At 30.7% G+C, this 16,852-nt stretch overlaps 2 protein-coding genes across 2 annotated transcripts; both read left to right on the top strand.

Moving 5' to 3' along the window:
- Nucleotides 1-6,167: 6,167 nt before the first annotated feature.
- LOC114195095 lies at nucleotides 6,168-7,495 on the top strand. The gene is made up of 6 exons (XM_028085490.1): nucleotides 6,168-6,299; nucleotides 6,379-6,533; nucleotides 6,627-6,747; nucleotides 6,815-6,994; nucleotides 7,095-7,172; nucleotides 7,286-7,495. The coding sequence occupies exons 1-6, from the start codon at nucleotides 6,168-6,170 to the stop codon at nucleotides 7,493-7,495; spliced, it is 876 nt and encodes a 291-aa protein (XP_027941291.1).
- A 1,016-nt stretch (nucleotides 7,496-8,511) lies between these two features.
- Nucleotides 8,512-16,314, top strand: LOC114195094. The gene is made up of 8 exons (XM_028085489.1): nucleotides 8,512-8,592; nucleotides 9,237-9,477; nucleotides 11,157-11,213; nucleotides 11,285-11,461; nucleotides 11,684-12,122; nucleotides 12,205-13,133; nucleotides 13,223-14,440; nucleotides 14,654-16,314. Exons 1-8 carry the CDS (start codon nucleotides 8,512-8,514, stop codon nucleotides 16,312-16,314), a joined length of 4,803 nt encoding a protein of 1,600 aa, XP_027941290.1.
- The last annotated feature ends 538 nt before the right edge of the window (nucleotides 16,315-16,852 follow it).

Genomic DNA, 16,852 nt, shown 5'->3' with positions numbered 1-16,852 from the left:
TTCCACCTTCCACGACATTTCTTCTGCTTTAAGCATCCGTCATTTCATAAAATATTTAATTGTACTATTGATATATATTTCTTTTTATTTTTTCACGTTATTAACTTAAATAATCCAACCGTATTCTCTTTTAAGTCGTCCTTTTATTTCACTTTTAAATTCACAAATAATTCAATAAATTATGATGCACGCTTCACGTGTAAGTACGGACCCTACCAAAAGGAATGACTTTTCCTTTTCTCTTTCTATATATTTGCAACAGTAATGACCTTTCGTTTTCTCTTTCTATATATTGGCGTCTACATACTGACAAAACATATTTCTTTTGTGTGACCCATTATCTTCTCTTCCAATTATTCTTCATACCCACTATTTACTGAAACAATGGAATCCGTGCGCACACAACAAGCCATACTTTCTGGCAAAATGCTTGGTGGTTTCGTGACTATGTTTTTGAAACACCAGGTTTTTTCTTTATTCATTCTCATTCCTTTTTATTTTTGGTTTGTATTTCTTTATTCTAACCTTCCTTATTTTGAAGGATTTTGGGTACGTCGACCGTCTCTTCATAATACGTAATTTGAAGGACCTTGGTTCACAGTGGACCATTGTTGATTACGAAAGGAATGTTCATACTGTTACGTACAACATGAATATTCACACTCCAATGATCACCCAAGGCTGGAATGATTTAATCTCTTTTTATGCAGATGAGTCTGACAAATTGGTTGTCTTCAAATATTTTGGAAATTCGTCCTTCCAACTACACGTCTCTAAACGTGTTTGCGACTCAACATTGAAAGCCAACTTCTTCAACCATCTTTCTATTCGTCGTCCTCTACATACTTCATACTTAAAGCATTTTGAAGTTCAACTATCAACATATTACTGTCGATCCAGCGACTTGGTTAGTTTTCTTTTTCTTTGATTATTTATTTACATGGATTCTGAATAAGTAAGATATTTTCTCCTTTTTGTTGCAGTATTTGGAAAAAGAAATGGCCACTTATTTTAAAAACAGTGGTCTTAGATCTATTGTTCTACACGGACCACGTGGACAAGTCGAATGTAAACTGATCATAAGACGTAATTATGTTAAGATTGGAACTGGCTGGAAAAGTTTTTGTAATCTTCATCAACTTTCTGCAGATGATCATCGTCAGGTTTTTTTTGAAGTTCAAGGACACACAACAACCAACCATATCAAAGTGTTTTATCCATTAATCTGGTTTTAAGTTATAACATGTTGTATAGTCTTTTTGTTAATCTTCTTTTATATATATATATATATATATATATATATATAAGAAGATTTTTAGGTCAATTATATTTTGTATGCACTTATAACATATATTAGTCTATGTGTTTGCTTTTATACATTTAGTCTGTATGATATTTATTATTTTTTCTTATGTTTACGAGTTTTGTACATTTTTATCAAAGTCATTAATGACTAATATATTCTTATAAAATTAAACTATTACATTTAAATCATTACTTTAAAAAAAATATAAATTAATGTGTTTTTCATTTATAATTTTAATCATACACGTCATTAAAAGACATTAAATTTGAATCATTATATATTTGCTGAGCAACATCTCAATATTTATATTTTAAATTAGTCAAAATCATTTTATTTAATATTTCAATAAATATTCCTTTTTATTAATTTCAAATCACGCAGTCTATCAGGTTTCCCCGCATTAATTACTCCACTGCTCGAGGTAATGATGATTGAACTCCTCGATCATCTGCAACACTCTTTCATTATTTCAAATCATTGAGCCGATTCAATTAATGACCATTTCTTTTTCCAAGAGACGTTTAGAAATTTGAAACGTTTTTCTCATTATTTTTTTCACCTCTCACGAGAATGATGATTGCAGTGTCTGATGCCGTGTCATACTTATCTCATTCTCCAGACTCTTCCACTGTCTGGTATATATTTGTTTCATTAATTTTTTTTGCAGGATGAAAGTAATTAACTTATCTTCTCTGCTTGACATTAACACCATTACACTGCGATAACAAGCCTTCCTCTTCCACTTCAAGAAGTTCTTATTCATTACAAAAAGGTATGACTGTTTAACCCTTTTATCAACTCTACTTCTCTTCATCTCCTATATCTTCTCACCATATTTATTTCTCGCCATATTCTATGCATGTTTCTACAAACAGCATTTTTTATATTCGGTTTTCATCTTCATCTTCGTTTCATTTTTCTAACCAGACGTGTCTATAAGCAGTGGTTTTTATATTATTTTCTGTTCATCTTTCTCGCCATATTGTATGCGTGTTTTTATAAGCAGCCTTTTTTATAATCGATTTTGATCTTCATCTTCCTTTCATTTTTCTAAAAAGACCTTTCTATAAGCAGTGGTATTTATAATATTTTTTCTTCATCTTTCTCTGATTTTTTTAAGCACTCTTTTTGATATTAGGTTCTGTTCATTATCTTTCTGTCATTTTTTAAAACACACGTTCTTAGAAGCTGTTATTTTCATCATGTTCAACAATTTGTTCAACACTGTTAGAGTCCGGTTAATTTATATTTCCCAAAACAAACTTATTTTTCCAATTTTACAGATGACAACTAAGCAATGCATCCTTGGTGAACAATCCATACTTGGCTCAAAATGGAAGGGTGGATTCTTTACTATTTTCATGGAAGACCAGGTTTTTGCGAACTTGCTTATTATAAAAAATTTACCATCACTGTTCTCCGAAATCCTTTACTAATTCTGTTTTTATGTTGGTTTTCTTATGAAGGATTTTGCGTTCGTCAATCGTTTGTTTGTCATTCAATTAGGCATTGAACTGGGTCCACGTTGGACTATTTGTGATAAAAAAGGCCATGCTCACCATGTTACCTTCAACATGAATACCTATGGTCCGCGAATTACTGATGGCTGGGTTGATATAAGAAAGTTTTATCAAATTAAACCACCGAAACTATGTTATTTAAGGCATATCGGGAATTCTTTTTTTGAAATACACTTTTACGATCATTGTTCAGAATCAACTGTCCATAAATTCCTAAGTCATGTTAGAACAAATGCTCCTCTCATAAGGACCAAGTTAATTCATTTTGAGTTCCGGCTTTCTAAGTACAACTGCAAAGCAAGCTTTCTGGTGATTTTTTTTATCTTCTTTGTCCATCATTTATTCTCTTTAACCTTGACACCTACAAAAGTAATTTTTGTCCATATTATTTTAAAATTTTTTTTTCCAGGGCTTAAATTCAGACTTACGACAATATTTTGCCAACACTCAGTTCTCACACATTGTTCTTTACGGTCCAAAGGCACGAGTTGAATGCAAGTTGTTGATTAGACCTAGATCAGTCAAGATAGGAAGTGGATGGAAACGTTTTCGTGAAGTGCATGGACTCGAGCAAAAAGATTTAATTCTTTTTGAGGTTGACGGTCAACAAGCAAGCAATGATGTCAATGTTCTTCTTAATATAAATGATTATTATCATCCGCTATGATCAATCTATAAACAATATTTCTTAACAGATTTCTAATCTGTATGTTTTGTATGAAGTTTAGTTGTTTATTATTATATTACATATATGTATATGTTTTAGTCGGTTTATTTTGAAGAACTCCAAAGTTATTTACTCATACCTGCTCCATATCTTCTTCCATATACGTAAATCTGTGGCATTTAATTACTGTCAGACACAAATCATATCATGTCTCTGCTTTTTAATTTTATTTTTATATATATCTAAATATATAACTTTCCAGAACATTTTTCATACACATCCATTATAATACTTTTTTACTATTTCATTTGAATGTCTATTCATATGACATATTGCACTGTTCATTATGTTTCTTTATCTTCCACCTTCCACGACATTTCTTCTGCTGTAAGCATCCGTCATTTCATAAAATATTTAATTGTACTATTGATTTAGATTTTTTTTTTATTTTTTCACTTTATTAACTTAAATAATCCAAACGAGTGCCTTCTCCTAGAAGATTCAAACAAAGTTCCTTCTCTTAGAAGATTGTTTCGCTTCTGCACCATACTTTTATTTGTCTTTTTGTACAGATCCAACACAGTTTCTTCATCCAGAAGACGTTTCACATACATTAACGTATTCTTACAAGCCATTAACGTTTCCAGTCATCACAGGTATGTACTTCATTTGTTTTATGTACAAATATAGTAGTCTTGCTTTACAGACGAAATGATATGACATTTGCAGTTCTGAAATTTCGTCTAAGACATTATCGTTTGGTATCACTTTTCTCTACATTTCCTCTTTCGTGAATGCATAAGAAACCAGCATGTATGCATGTATATGCAGTTTTTTGCTTAATTGTTTTTTGCTTACTCCATCACGACAACCCTTTTTTTATTCACTTTCAAGTAATGTGCTTCATGCTTTATTTTCATCAGAATGCTTTTCTCTGAATTTTCCTTTACTATGAAACCTTTCAATAAATGAATATCAATACTTTATTCCTTCTGACATCAATAGAGGTTATTTGCAGGGTTGACCAATATATATTCCCATGACTTCTGTCAAAACGTTCGTACACCATGTTTCAAGAGTCCTTATTTGAATATATTCTACTTTTTGCTTTCTTCTACCATTTCAAAAATTTCCATATCCACGTCTTGATTAATCGTTTAACTTCTTTTACTCTCCTTTGACTAATAAAAAATACAATCTGATAAGTAAGGTATTATTTCAACCTTTTTTTGGTATTTCTTTACTTTAGTTGTATGCATAACAATTTTGTCTTATTAGTTCCTTATTTATGTATGTAAGTATAAATATGTCTCCAATCTAATCCGGTCTTTTTTACTTTTCACTTTTCAATATTGTTCTTCTGAGTTCAACATGTCTCTCTGTGAAGTTCCAAACCAAAGCCAGAGCATAAGCGAAGTAAGCCCCCAGAAGGAAAATTGGAATATTATCGCTAGGGTCATTCGTTCATGGTTTGTTCCTGATTTCACTAAATAGAGGTGTCCTTTTTCCATGGAGTTCGTTATTCAAGACAAAGAGGTTATTATTATTGTTGTTCTTTAAATTCTTCCATTACACCTACTTTCCTTTAGAAATTTGTATGAATTAAATAGTGGTATGGTAAATGTTCTTTTTATGTGTTTCAGGGTTCTAAAATACATGCTTCAATTAGACGTACTCTAATTTACAAATTTCAATGAAATTTCTGAAGGCCATGTTTATGCAATACAAAACTTCAGTGTTGCTCCGAATTCTGGAATATACAGAACAACACACCACCCTTATAAGATAAATTTCCAGTTTGGTACAAAAGTTTCTTTGGTTAATGTTAATTTGGTTCTTGATATTAAACCACAATACACACCTTTGTCTTTATTGACAACCTCTGCATTTGATACTGATTATTTGGTTGGTAAGTAAATCTTTTTAGTTCCGTAACTATTAATTTATTTCTTAATAAACATTTTTTGTTAAAGTATCTGATTTAACACATATACAATGCATTTTAGATATTTTGGGATTACTGGTCGGAGTGGGGACTGAAAGAGAATTGCAAGTTGATGGAAAGACAACAAAATTAAATGTCATAGCAATAGAAGCCGATGGGTATTGTATATCTATACTATACTATATTAAATTCCTTTTTATATTTCTTTCGAAATAACTACCTCACATTATATTGCACTTTAATTTTTAGGTTTCGAATAGAGTGTACTTTGTTTGGTATTTATGTCGATGAACTGAATGTATTTCTTTCGAGTGGAGAAGTACAAAATACTGCTGTAAGTATAGAATTTGCGAAAGTCAAAACTTTTCAAGGTAAAATTTTCTTATTACTTTTACAAAGTACTTTGTACTACTTATTCCATGTTACTCTCACATAGACTATATTTTTAAATATAGATAAGGTTCAAGTTCAAAATTGTAAGTTCTGCACCCGTATTAAGTACAATGTTAACTTCAAGGAAGCATCTGAACTTAAATCAAGGTAATTTTTATTCGAAATTTATATTTAAAAATATAGTGTATCTGATATTTCAGATATGACATACACTATATTTTCTTTACTTTGTAATGCAAATTATCCTTGATTGCGTGAACTTGATATTTCAGATATACATATATTCAATGATATATTTAATTTTTATGAGTATAACTATATTTCCTTTTGCACAGAATGTTTGAGAACAATGAATCTCCCTCTCAAGGATTAACGCAACTTTCTCAGACTTCAAAAAATACTGTCGAAGAGGACTTTTTAATACTTACACCTAGAACCAACATTCAAGGTCTAAAAGATTGTAAAGAGGTTAGAATATATTTTTGTATCATTGTGCAATTTTTCTTATTCACAATAATACATTCATTAATGTTTTTTATATTGAAAGGTCACCACTTTCATATTGTTTGGAACAATTAAGCATATCTTGGTTGACGATGACTGGTGGTATACTGCTTGTGTGTGCAACAAAGCTGTTTATCCAGATTCCAAGATGTTCTTTTGTGAAAAGTGTAACAAGCATGTTATAAAAGTCTTTCCAAGGTTAACGAATTGTTTTTTAATATTAATGTCAATTTCAAACAACATGGTAAAATTTATTTATCAAGTTGATGAAATTTATTTATCAATTTTCAGATATAGGATTAAGATCCGAGTTATGGACTCTTCCGATTCAACCACATTTGTCCTCTTTGATAGGGATACAACTACCCTTTTCAAAAAAACTTGTGCTGATATGTTAGACGCTCATGATAAGGTATACTCTTCAATATGTCCACTTATATATTTAATTACACAAGGTTTAATTGTTTTTTTTTTTGTAGATGAATTCTTCTGGAAATTTGCCTAAGCAGTTTGATGAGTTAGTTGATAGAAGTCTGCTTTTTAAAGTTGAAAGTAGGAACGATCAGAATTTCAAACTTGAACAGTCTTTCAGAGTGAAGAAAATATGTGTTGATGATGATATCATTGACAAATTCAATGATTCTCCGTTGAAATCTGTGGTAAGATGTAATTTAAGATAATATTTATTACATTATAATCTCTTTATAATGCAGTCATCTTTTTCTTTTCTATCATCTCATTATTTCTACCTATTTGAAGGATGTTTATGCTGGCAATGGTGAGTTTAGCAGGGAAAAATTGCATATAGTGAATGAGTCCACCGTTAATATTTCAGAGGTATACAACTTATATTCATGTTTTTCAAATCAATGATTTCTTTAATAATTTTAATAATGTGTTCATTTTGGTATGTCGATTTTGTTTTAATAAATTTACTTTTAATACTGTAGGATTTATTAGTCCGATTTACCAAAGAAACAATTGAGTCTGGATCCCAATCACCTGAACTAATCCAAGATAATCCAACCAACGATGATGCTAGCAGTTCACATAAGAGAGAATCTGGAAAGAAGACTGCATCACTTGAATCCATCGAAGAAGACAATGTTCCATTGAAGCTTTTAAAAAGAAATATTAAGAAGGAAAAATCAGCGATTTGAGATCCACTTTTAGTTATTCTATTCCAAGACTATTATTTTTATGACTTTCATTTTGGGGATGTAATATGTCTACGTTATTTGTTGTCTTTAAATTCCTCTGAACATCCACTTCTATGTTAAATTTGATCTTTAATTTCATCTGAACCTCAACTTCTATGTTCAATTTCATGATAACAATATTATGCGGTTTTGAGTTTAATTATTTAGAATTTAAAATATTTTATATGCTGGTGCACAAGATATTGTTGACATTTTTCAATTTTTGTCAACAAAGATTACTACCAGCTACATCAAAACTTGCTGAAATTGATTTCATTTTGTAGCATTATTTAATGGAAGTCGTAAATAACCTCTTTTTTGTGTAAAAGAATTCTTCTTTAAACTTGTGCCACTCATAAATAACATATCTATATTTTTTCTCATAAAATTATTTCTAATGTTTATTTTTGATAATATTTACTTTTCATAAATAATATAAATATGGCAAAGGAATTATCTGTTGACAGATTTTAAGTTTTGACAACAGAATTGGATGCCATATACATTTTTTATTGAATATTTTTTTGGCTTATCTTCTGTTAATTAGTAAGTTTTAAACCTTCTATGATATATTTGACATTTTTTTATACAACAAGTAGGAATGAAATATTTAATTTATACGTATAATATTATACATTACAGAAGTTTATTTTTGGAATTTTGTTATTGGTTTATATTACATATATTATATTATTATATTTGTAGCGTAATAGAATAATTTAATATATTTTTAATAACGTTATATATTTTTAAAGTTTTATTCTGTTATTATCTTCTTCCAGTTTTCCAATGCAGTAATAATTACATTACTGTTGAAGAATCTATTTGGAATCGTCCCGTCTTTTCATCTGTCATTGGTCTTCTATAAATAAATATTCATCTCCATTCTACCATGAACATTAGACGGCAAGATCAGTTCAAGGATATTATACATTCTTCAAACTTTTTCTGTACTATCTCTCTCAAAGTCCAACCAAATGGAAAACAACTTCAATGAAGATGATGTTATTAATAGAATGAGTAGGTACCAGTTCTCTATTATTCACCTTCAGGACGAGGTAAGTTCATTGTCAAACTTTTCAGACATATCTTCTTTTACAAGATTTCTTCTACTCCTTCTATTGCATAGAAGGATTTCTTCTTCTCTTTTACAATATCCTGTTTTTAACGTTAACTAATCCAATTTTTTCTTAAACAAATTCTGTCTTTCGAGGTTGTTGGTTTTGTTGATCGTGCATTCGCCATTCTTTATGATGACGATCTTCAGCGTCAATGGACTTTAAGAGATGAAGAAGGCAATAGACATGTGGTTGCTTATAACAAGAATTTACAAAAACCAATGCTAATTGGAGGATGGACTGACTTAAGGCACATATATGATCTTCACGATTTTCACACTATTTATTTTGGATATGTTGGTGATTCTTGCTTCCACATCACTATTTTTCCCAGTAAATGCAAACCTTTGTCTATTGCACGTTTTCTTAATAGAATTTAGGCATATCAACCCCTTTTCAATGGACCGAAGTTGCATTTCAAAATATTTCTGAATCCAAATCAATGCAATGCTAGCCATCTGGTGAGATAAATTTCAAATTTTTTACTAAATGGATGTTTGTATCATATTTTCATTCATATTTCGAAATTATTTTTAAAATTTAATCCATATACTAATTTCATTAATACTTTATGTCTTTTTTAGGATTTGCCAGCTGATTTTGGCAATTATCTTCGTCAAGGAAGTTTTAAATACATTTATCTTTATGGACCGCGTAAAACAGTGAAGTGCAAACTGTTGTTGAGAAATCATCCTAAGAAGTCTAGCAAAATTGGAAGTGGCTGGAAGGAATTTTGTACTGCTCATGGATTTCATCAAACTATTGACTTGGTGTTTGAGGTGGACCACATGAAAAGCAATCAGAATGTCAAAGTGCTAACATATTGTAATTTTTAATTTACAGTTTTAATAAATAGTTATTTTTTTATTTCTGCCACTTATGTAGTTTTCAACCTAGAAGTTCTTTTATTTTCAGCAATGCATATGTATAGTTCTACCTTCTTATCAATGAAATCTCTTTGAAGCTTCTCTGTTATGGTATCATATTCAGAAATAAAATTATTTTGTTCTATAATTCAAATGAGATATATATGATGAAATTGAAACATATATAGTTGGAGGAATAATGAAAAGTTATCATGTCTATAATCATATGTATGGATGTATGTTGCTTTAGTATGTGCGTACACTGACTGTATGTTATCATTTTTATACATAATGATGTTAAGATTGTACATAATTCCTTTGAAAAAGTTCTCTTTGTTTTACTATATATAGTACTGACTCAAAAAAACGTCTGATTGTACCTACATAAAAAGGAAATGTTTTCTTAGTTGCAAGAACAAATCAACTCTGAAATAAGTGCTATATATATGAATGTTTCTGATATAGTAACACTCAGTACTGCATGCTCTTTCTGTTTTTTATGTTTGTCTTCTATTTTTGTCTTTTTCTCTTCTCAAAAAACTGCTTCGTACTATAATTACATATATTTCTGTTTCCACAATTGTGATTAGAGGTACAAGCTACACCAAAAAGTTTAACAAAAACATTCACCAATATAGGAATAAAACAGTAAACACTTTTTCATCCATTGAGTCAACTTACCTTTATTTTTGCTTCTTCCATTGTAACCTTTGAAACTATTCCATAACATTTTTGTACTGTAATGGAGCATAACGATTGTAAAAATGCAAGGCTGAGAAGGAAACTGCTGCTACAACAGAGGTTGAATGCAAAAAATCCTCAACATTCATGTAAGTCATTAACATCTTACTTAATCCATTTATGTTTTCTAATTCTTCATCAATCATTTATTTTGAAATGATGCATTTGTATGTTTCTATTTTTTTTTATGTTGCAGATGAGAAAGAAGAGAATGCAAGAAAGAAAACTAGATTTGCAAACCATACGTCTCAAAGTAAATAAATCTCACAATTTCTTTATATATATATATACATCTCAAACCATATGTATGTTTTGGATTTTAACTTCACAACACAGATGCATACTCAATCATCTTTGTTGTTTTACTCACAGATAAACCAACTGTATCACAAACATCATTTCACCAAAATATAGACAGGAATCCATTACAACAGTTGGATATTAGTAAGTTTTTTTCTTTCTAATCTATATCTTTAAAGAATGTTTTTAACTTAATCAATGAAGTCTTTTTTTTTAATTTCTTTAATAACAATGCTTCTACAATAATCCTTTTCCAGATGTTGACAACAACAACAACAACCTTCACAATATGAATTCATTATTTCACAGTCAAATTGGTCAGTTGTGAAGTTCTTCGAATGCTTAACATTAATATTGTTTATGAAGAATATTAATTCCGTACCACTTTAAACTAACCTTCGTTTCAATGCAGAAACTATGAACAAATTCTCAAGTTTTTCAAGTACTTTAGTTGAACAACAAATCACTTCACAATCTGCAACTTCTACTTTAACTTACCATAGTCCTTTCAGTATATTTGTACATTATTCTTAATTTGATATATACATGTTGAAATGACAATTTTAGATTTTATATAATGTTTTTGAATGACTCCAGCTTTTAACAATAACAGTCAGAGAAATTATGGACAAAATAAGAACAATTCCAGTGCAGGTAATTACATTTGGATTCATACTCACAATGCCAATGCAGGTAGGACAATTGTTTTTGGTTGTTTTTCATAGGTTGGAGATCAGATGTTGTAACTGGGTCGCATTCTGTTTCTAAGAATAAAGTTGTGAAATATCCTTTTCAAGTCATACAATCACTTCAAAACAGATTCAATCTTGATGATGAAACAACAAGACAACATAATAATTCAGACACAACAAACGATGATTCAGCAACAATAACAGATGATGGTAATTCTGATATTAAACTTATTGATTTTAATATAAATTCCTTTTAAATCATTAATTAGTTTTCATCTTACTAATATTGAAGAACATCATACAAGTACTACAACTACAAACGAATTGTATTGCAAAGGAGAGTTACAAGGTACATAATGTCCAACACAATTGTATATAACTGCAGATTAAAATATTCACAGCTTCATTCTAATGTTTTATATTGATTTTCAGAATTGCTCAATATTGGAGAACCTTGCTTGGAATGCCAATACTGTAAAGCTCAACTTTGGTATGAAGAAAGAGCAGAAAAATGTAACACATCTAAGGGAGTTGAATTCTCATTGTGTTGTCAAAAGGGAAAAGTACAAATTCCACTATTAAAAAGACCACCTAATCTTCTTGAAGGTTTGTTAAATGGTGAAGATCAGAGAAGCAAATCATTTTTACAAAACATAAGAGTATACAATAGCATGTTTGCATTTACTTCAATTGGTGATAAGATTGATAATTCAATGAACAATGGTTCTGCTCCTCCACAATTTATTCTGAATGGACAGAACTATCACCGTATTGGCAGTTTATTGCCAGAGCATGGATCAAAGCCAAAGTTTGCACAACTCTACATATATGATACCGAAAATGAAATGACTAACAGAGTCAAGCATTTCAGGTCAGTCAATATATTAAATAATTTCATTATATGAAATATTTAAATATATGTGTTGACATGCTTTCTCTTTATTATTTTTTAGTTCAAACACAAAGGAATCTGTTATAGATGAATCATTGGTTGCTGATTTGATTCAAATGATTGACAATCACAATGTTCTTGCGAAAACTTTTAGAAGAGTAAGAGATTTGTCACTAGAACATATGGAATCAGATTTCACGCTAAGACTATTTAGAGGCAGAAACAAAGACCCTAGAGTCTACAATACACCTTCATGTGATGAAATAGCTGCACTTATAGTTGGTGATTTTGGCAATATGGATGTAGGCAGAGATATAGTGGTCAAAAAATGTTCTGGTGAATTAACCAGACTGCACGAAACTCACATCGCTTTCATTCCACTGCAATATCCTCTCATGTTTCCATATGGAGAAGATGGTTATCAAGAGGATATACCAATAAGAGAATGTCATTCAAAAACAAAATCCAGGGTAAGAGTTAGAATTTCTTTGCGAGAATTTATTGCCTTTAGAATACAACAAAGAGCTGTAGAAGCAGGAAATATTGTGAATGCATGCAGATTGTTCCAACAGTTTCTGGTGGATTGCTATACAATGGTTGAAGCGCAAAGGTTGTCATTCATCAGAGCGAATCAGAAGTTAATTCGCTGTGATATTCTTAATGGATTACAAGAAGCTGTTAATAGAGGAGAGACAGATCCTTCTTTAATTGGAAGACGTATTGTCTTGCCTGCTTCTTTCACTGGTGGTACCAGATACATGTTCAACAATTGTCAAGATACTATGGCAATTTGTAAAAAATTTGGATATCCTGATTTGTTCATTACTATAACATGCAATGTCAATTGGAGTGAAATAAAAGAATTTGTCTTAGCAAAAGGCTTATCAGCTTCGGATAGACCTGATATTGTATGTAGAGTGTTCAAAATGAAGCTAGATGAAATGATGACAGATTTTAAGAAAAATGACTTCTTTGGAAAAAGCACTGCAGGTATGTTATATATGAAGTTATATACATTATATAATTTTCTCTTAAATTTAATTCTAACAACTATATTTACTTTTTATTTATATATGCAGGAATGTACACAGTAGAATTCCAAAAAAGAGGTCTACCTCATGCGCATATACTTTTATGGTTGGATGGAGAAAGCAAGTTGAAGAATTCAACTGATATTGATAAAGTAATATCAGCTGAATTGCCAAATTCTGATCTGTACCCCAAATTGGAAAAAGTTGTCTCAAGTTACATGATTCATGGACCATGCGGACCTGCAAGACGTAATTCACCTTGCATGAAGGAAGGAAGATGTTCTAAATTTTATCCAAAAAAATTCACATCTTCGACTTCAATTGATGAAGACGGATATCCATGCTATAGAAGACTTGATAATGGTAGATTTGTTGAGAAGAATGGAATTAAGCTGGACAATAGAAGTGTTGTTCCCTACAATCCACCACTTCTAATGAGGTATCAAGCACACGTCAATACAGAGTATTGCAACAAGACCAATTCAATCAAATATTTGTTCAAATATGTGAACAAAGGTCCGGACAGAGCTACTCTTAAAATTAGCAACAACTCTGCACAATCTGAAAAATCAACCATTATTGATGAGATCAAAAGGTATTACGACTGTAGGTATCTATCACCATGTGAAGCTGCTTGGAGAATATTTGCTTTTGACATCCATCACAGATGGCCTCCTGTTCAGAGATTGACCTTTCATCTTCCTGGCCAACAATCAGCTTTGTTTAAAGATGATGATGATATTAATGTGGTCTTCAACAGATACGAAAATGCTAACACAATGTTTCTAGCTTGGTTTGAGGCTAACAAAGTCTATGAGGAAGGAAAACAATTGACTTATTCAGAATTTCCAAGTAAATTTGTGTGGTTTGCCAAAGAAAAAGAATGGAAACCAAGGAAGAAAGGCTACAACATTGGTAGACTTACTTATATTCCTCCTGGGTCTGGAGAACTTTATTATTTGAGGATATTACTGACCATTCAAAAAGGTTGTATTGATTATGAAAGCATTAAGACAATTGATGGAAAGTATTATGAAACATACCAAGAAGCTTGCTATGTTTTGGGATTGTTGGCTGATGACAAAGAATATATTGATGCAATCAAAGAAGCAAGTGAATTTGCTTGTGGGTATCAACTTAGAAGATTATTTGTTACTTTGTTGTCCATGAATACAATTTCTAAACCAGATATAGTTTGGAATTCTACTTGGAGTATCTTATGTGATGGAATTTTGTACCAAAAAAGGAAGGAGATGAACTTACCAGGTACTTCATATTTTTTCTTTTAATTTCGTATACATATATATTTTAATTGTTTTATTTACTTATTGCATGTCTTCTCAAACTATAGACAATATTAATTTACAGATTCATAATCTGTATTTTTTGTTCTTTACTTATTTACAGATCTTCTCAAGTTTAGTTGTTTATTATTATATTATATATATGTATATGATTATTATATATCTGTATTTGCAGGTCTTCAAATTGAGACTGCTGAATTACAAAAACTATGTCTTCTGGAAATAGAGGAAATGCTAATGTCAAATGGTAGAAGTTTGAAAGATTATCCTTCATTACCTCAACTTGATCTTTCAGATGTACATACATTCAATAATAGATTTATTGTTGATGAGCTGCAATATAATAAACAAGACATGGCGAGAGAACATGACAGTTTGTTTAAAGCACTCAATGATGAACAAATTGATGTATATCAGCATATCATGACAGCAGTTCTTTCAAAGAAGGGAGGATTCTTTTTCTTATATGGCTATGGTGGTACAGGTAAGACATTTATGTGGAAGACATTGTCGGCTGGTCTAAGAAGCAAAGGCATGATTGTTTTGAACGTAGCATCAAGTGGAATTGCTTCTTTATTACTTCCTGGTGGAAAAACAACACACTCTACCTTTTGCATCCCACTGTTAATTAATGAAGAATCAACTTGCAACATAGCACAAGGTAGTCTTAGGGCAAAACTTCTTATGGCTACCAGTTTGATTATCTGGGATGAAGCACCAATGATGAATAGAATGTGTTTTGAGGCATTTGATAGAACACTAAGAGATATTATGCGAAATGTTGATGATGCCAATAAAGACAAACCATTTGGTGGCAAAGCAGTTGTGTTAGGAGGTGACTTTAGACAAATTCTACCAGTTATCAAAAAAGGATCTAAGTTTGATATCATAAAATCATCAATCAACTATTCAGAGTTATGGAATTGTTGTAAAGTGCTAAAGTTATCCAAGAACATGAGATTAAGTACTACATCAAATACTGAAACAGCCAATGATATTCAAGAATTTGCTGATTGGATTTTGAAGATTGGAGACGCAAAAATGGATCTAAATGAGAATGGTGAGTGCATTGTTGAAATTCCCGAACAGATCCTAATTACAAACACAGATTTACCTTTATTGTCATTGGTTGAATTTGTCTATCCTGAATTTGTGGTTAACATGTTGAATCCTAATTATTTTGATGATGGAGCAATTTTGTGCCCAACAAATGATTCTGTAGAGCAAGTAAATGATTTCATGTTGTCCTTAATTGGTGGTGATGAGGTGACTTATTTAAGTTCAGATACACCTTGCCAATCTGATGAACAAGATGAAGTGCAATCTGAATGGTTTACATCTGAATTTTTAAATGATATCAAATGTTCAGGGATACCAAATCATAAACTGAAGTTGAAAACAGGTGTTCCAATTATGCTCTTGAGAAACATTGATCAAGCAAAAGGTTTATGCAATGGCACAAGATTGCAAGTCAAACATTTAGGCAAGAATGTAATATGTGCAACTGTAATTACTGGAAAAAACATTGGTGACAGCATTTTTATACCAAGAATGGATTTAGTGCCATCTGATTCAGGGTTGCCTTTCAAATTTCAAAGAAGACAATTTCCGATATCTTTATGCTTTGCAATGACGATTAACAAAAGTCAAGGACAAACGCTTTCTAGAGTTGGCCTTTATCTTCCACAACCTGTATTCACACATGGCCAACTATATGTTGCTATTTCTAGAGTCAAAACCAAAAGAGGATTGAAAATACTTATATTGGATGAAGATGGAAAGGTAACAAACACAACTAAAAACGTTGTGTACAAAGAAATTTTTGAAACTCTTTGAAAAGAAATCAATTATAGGTATGTCATTTAGAATTTTATTTTTCATTTCAAAACTGTTATAAATATATATCAATTGATTTATGTTATTTTCTGCCATGTAGGAAAATCATTGTACTGAAAAAGTTGAATAAAGAAGTCATTGTGTACAAAAGGAAGTTATGAACTTCAATACCAAAGGATACATTATAGGTATGTAATTTATTCTTTTTTAATTCTTATATTAACAAAGTAGTGTATTAGTCATATTTTTGTTGTTGGTGCTTGACGACAATATTCAATGAAATCATATCTTAACGAGACATACAACTTTAATTACATTCTAAATTGATCTATTCCATTGATAAACGTCAACATCTTTTTAAAACATTAGATTATCATCATATAGATTATTAAATCTCCAAAAACCCATTGCTATGACCACAATTATTACATATAAAAAAAAACCCGTGCGTTGCACGGGTAGAAGGACTAGTATCTAACAACAACGAAATGTTCAGTTTTAAGCCACACCAGGATTACACAACATTAGTCTAATCTAC

This window comes from Vigna unguiculata, chromosome 8 (genome assembly GCF_004118075.2).
Source record: "Vigna unguiculata cultivar IT97K-499-35 chromosome 8, ASM411807v1, whole genome shotgun sequence".
Classification (NCBI taxonomy): Eukaryota; Viridiplantae; Streptophyta; class Magnoliopsida; order Fabales; family Fabaceae; genus Vigna; species Vigna unguiculata.
This window is presented reverse-complemented; position numbering and strand designations above follow the sequence as displayed.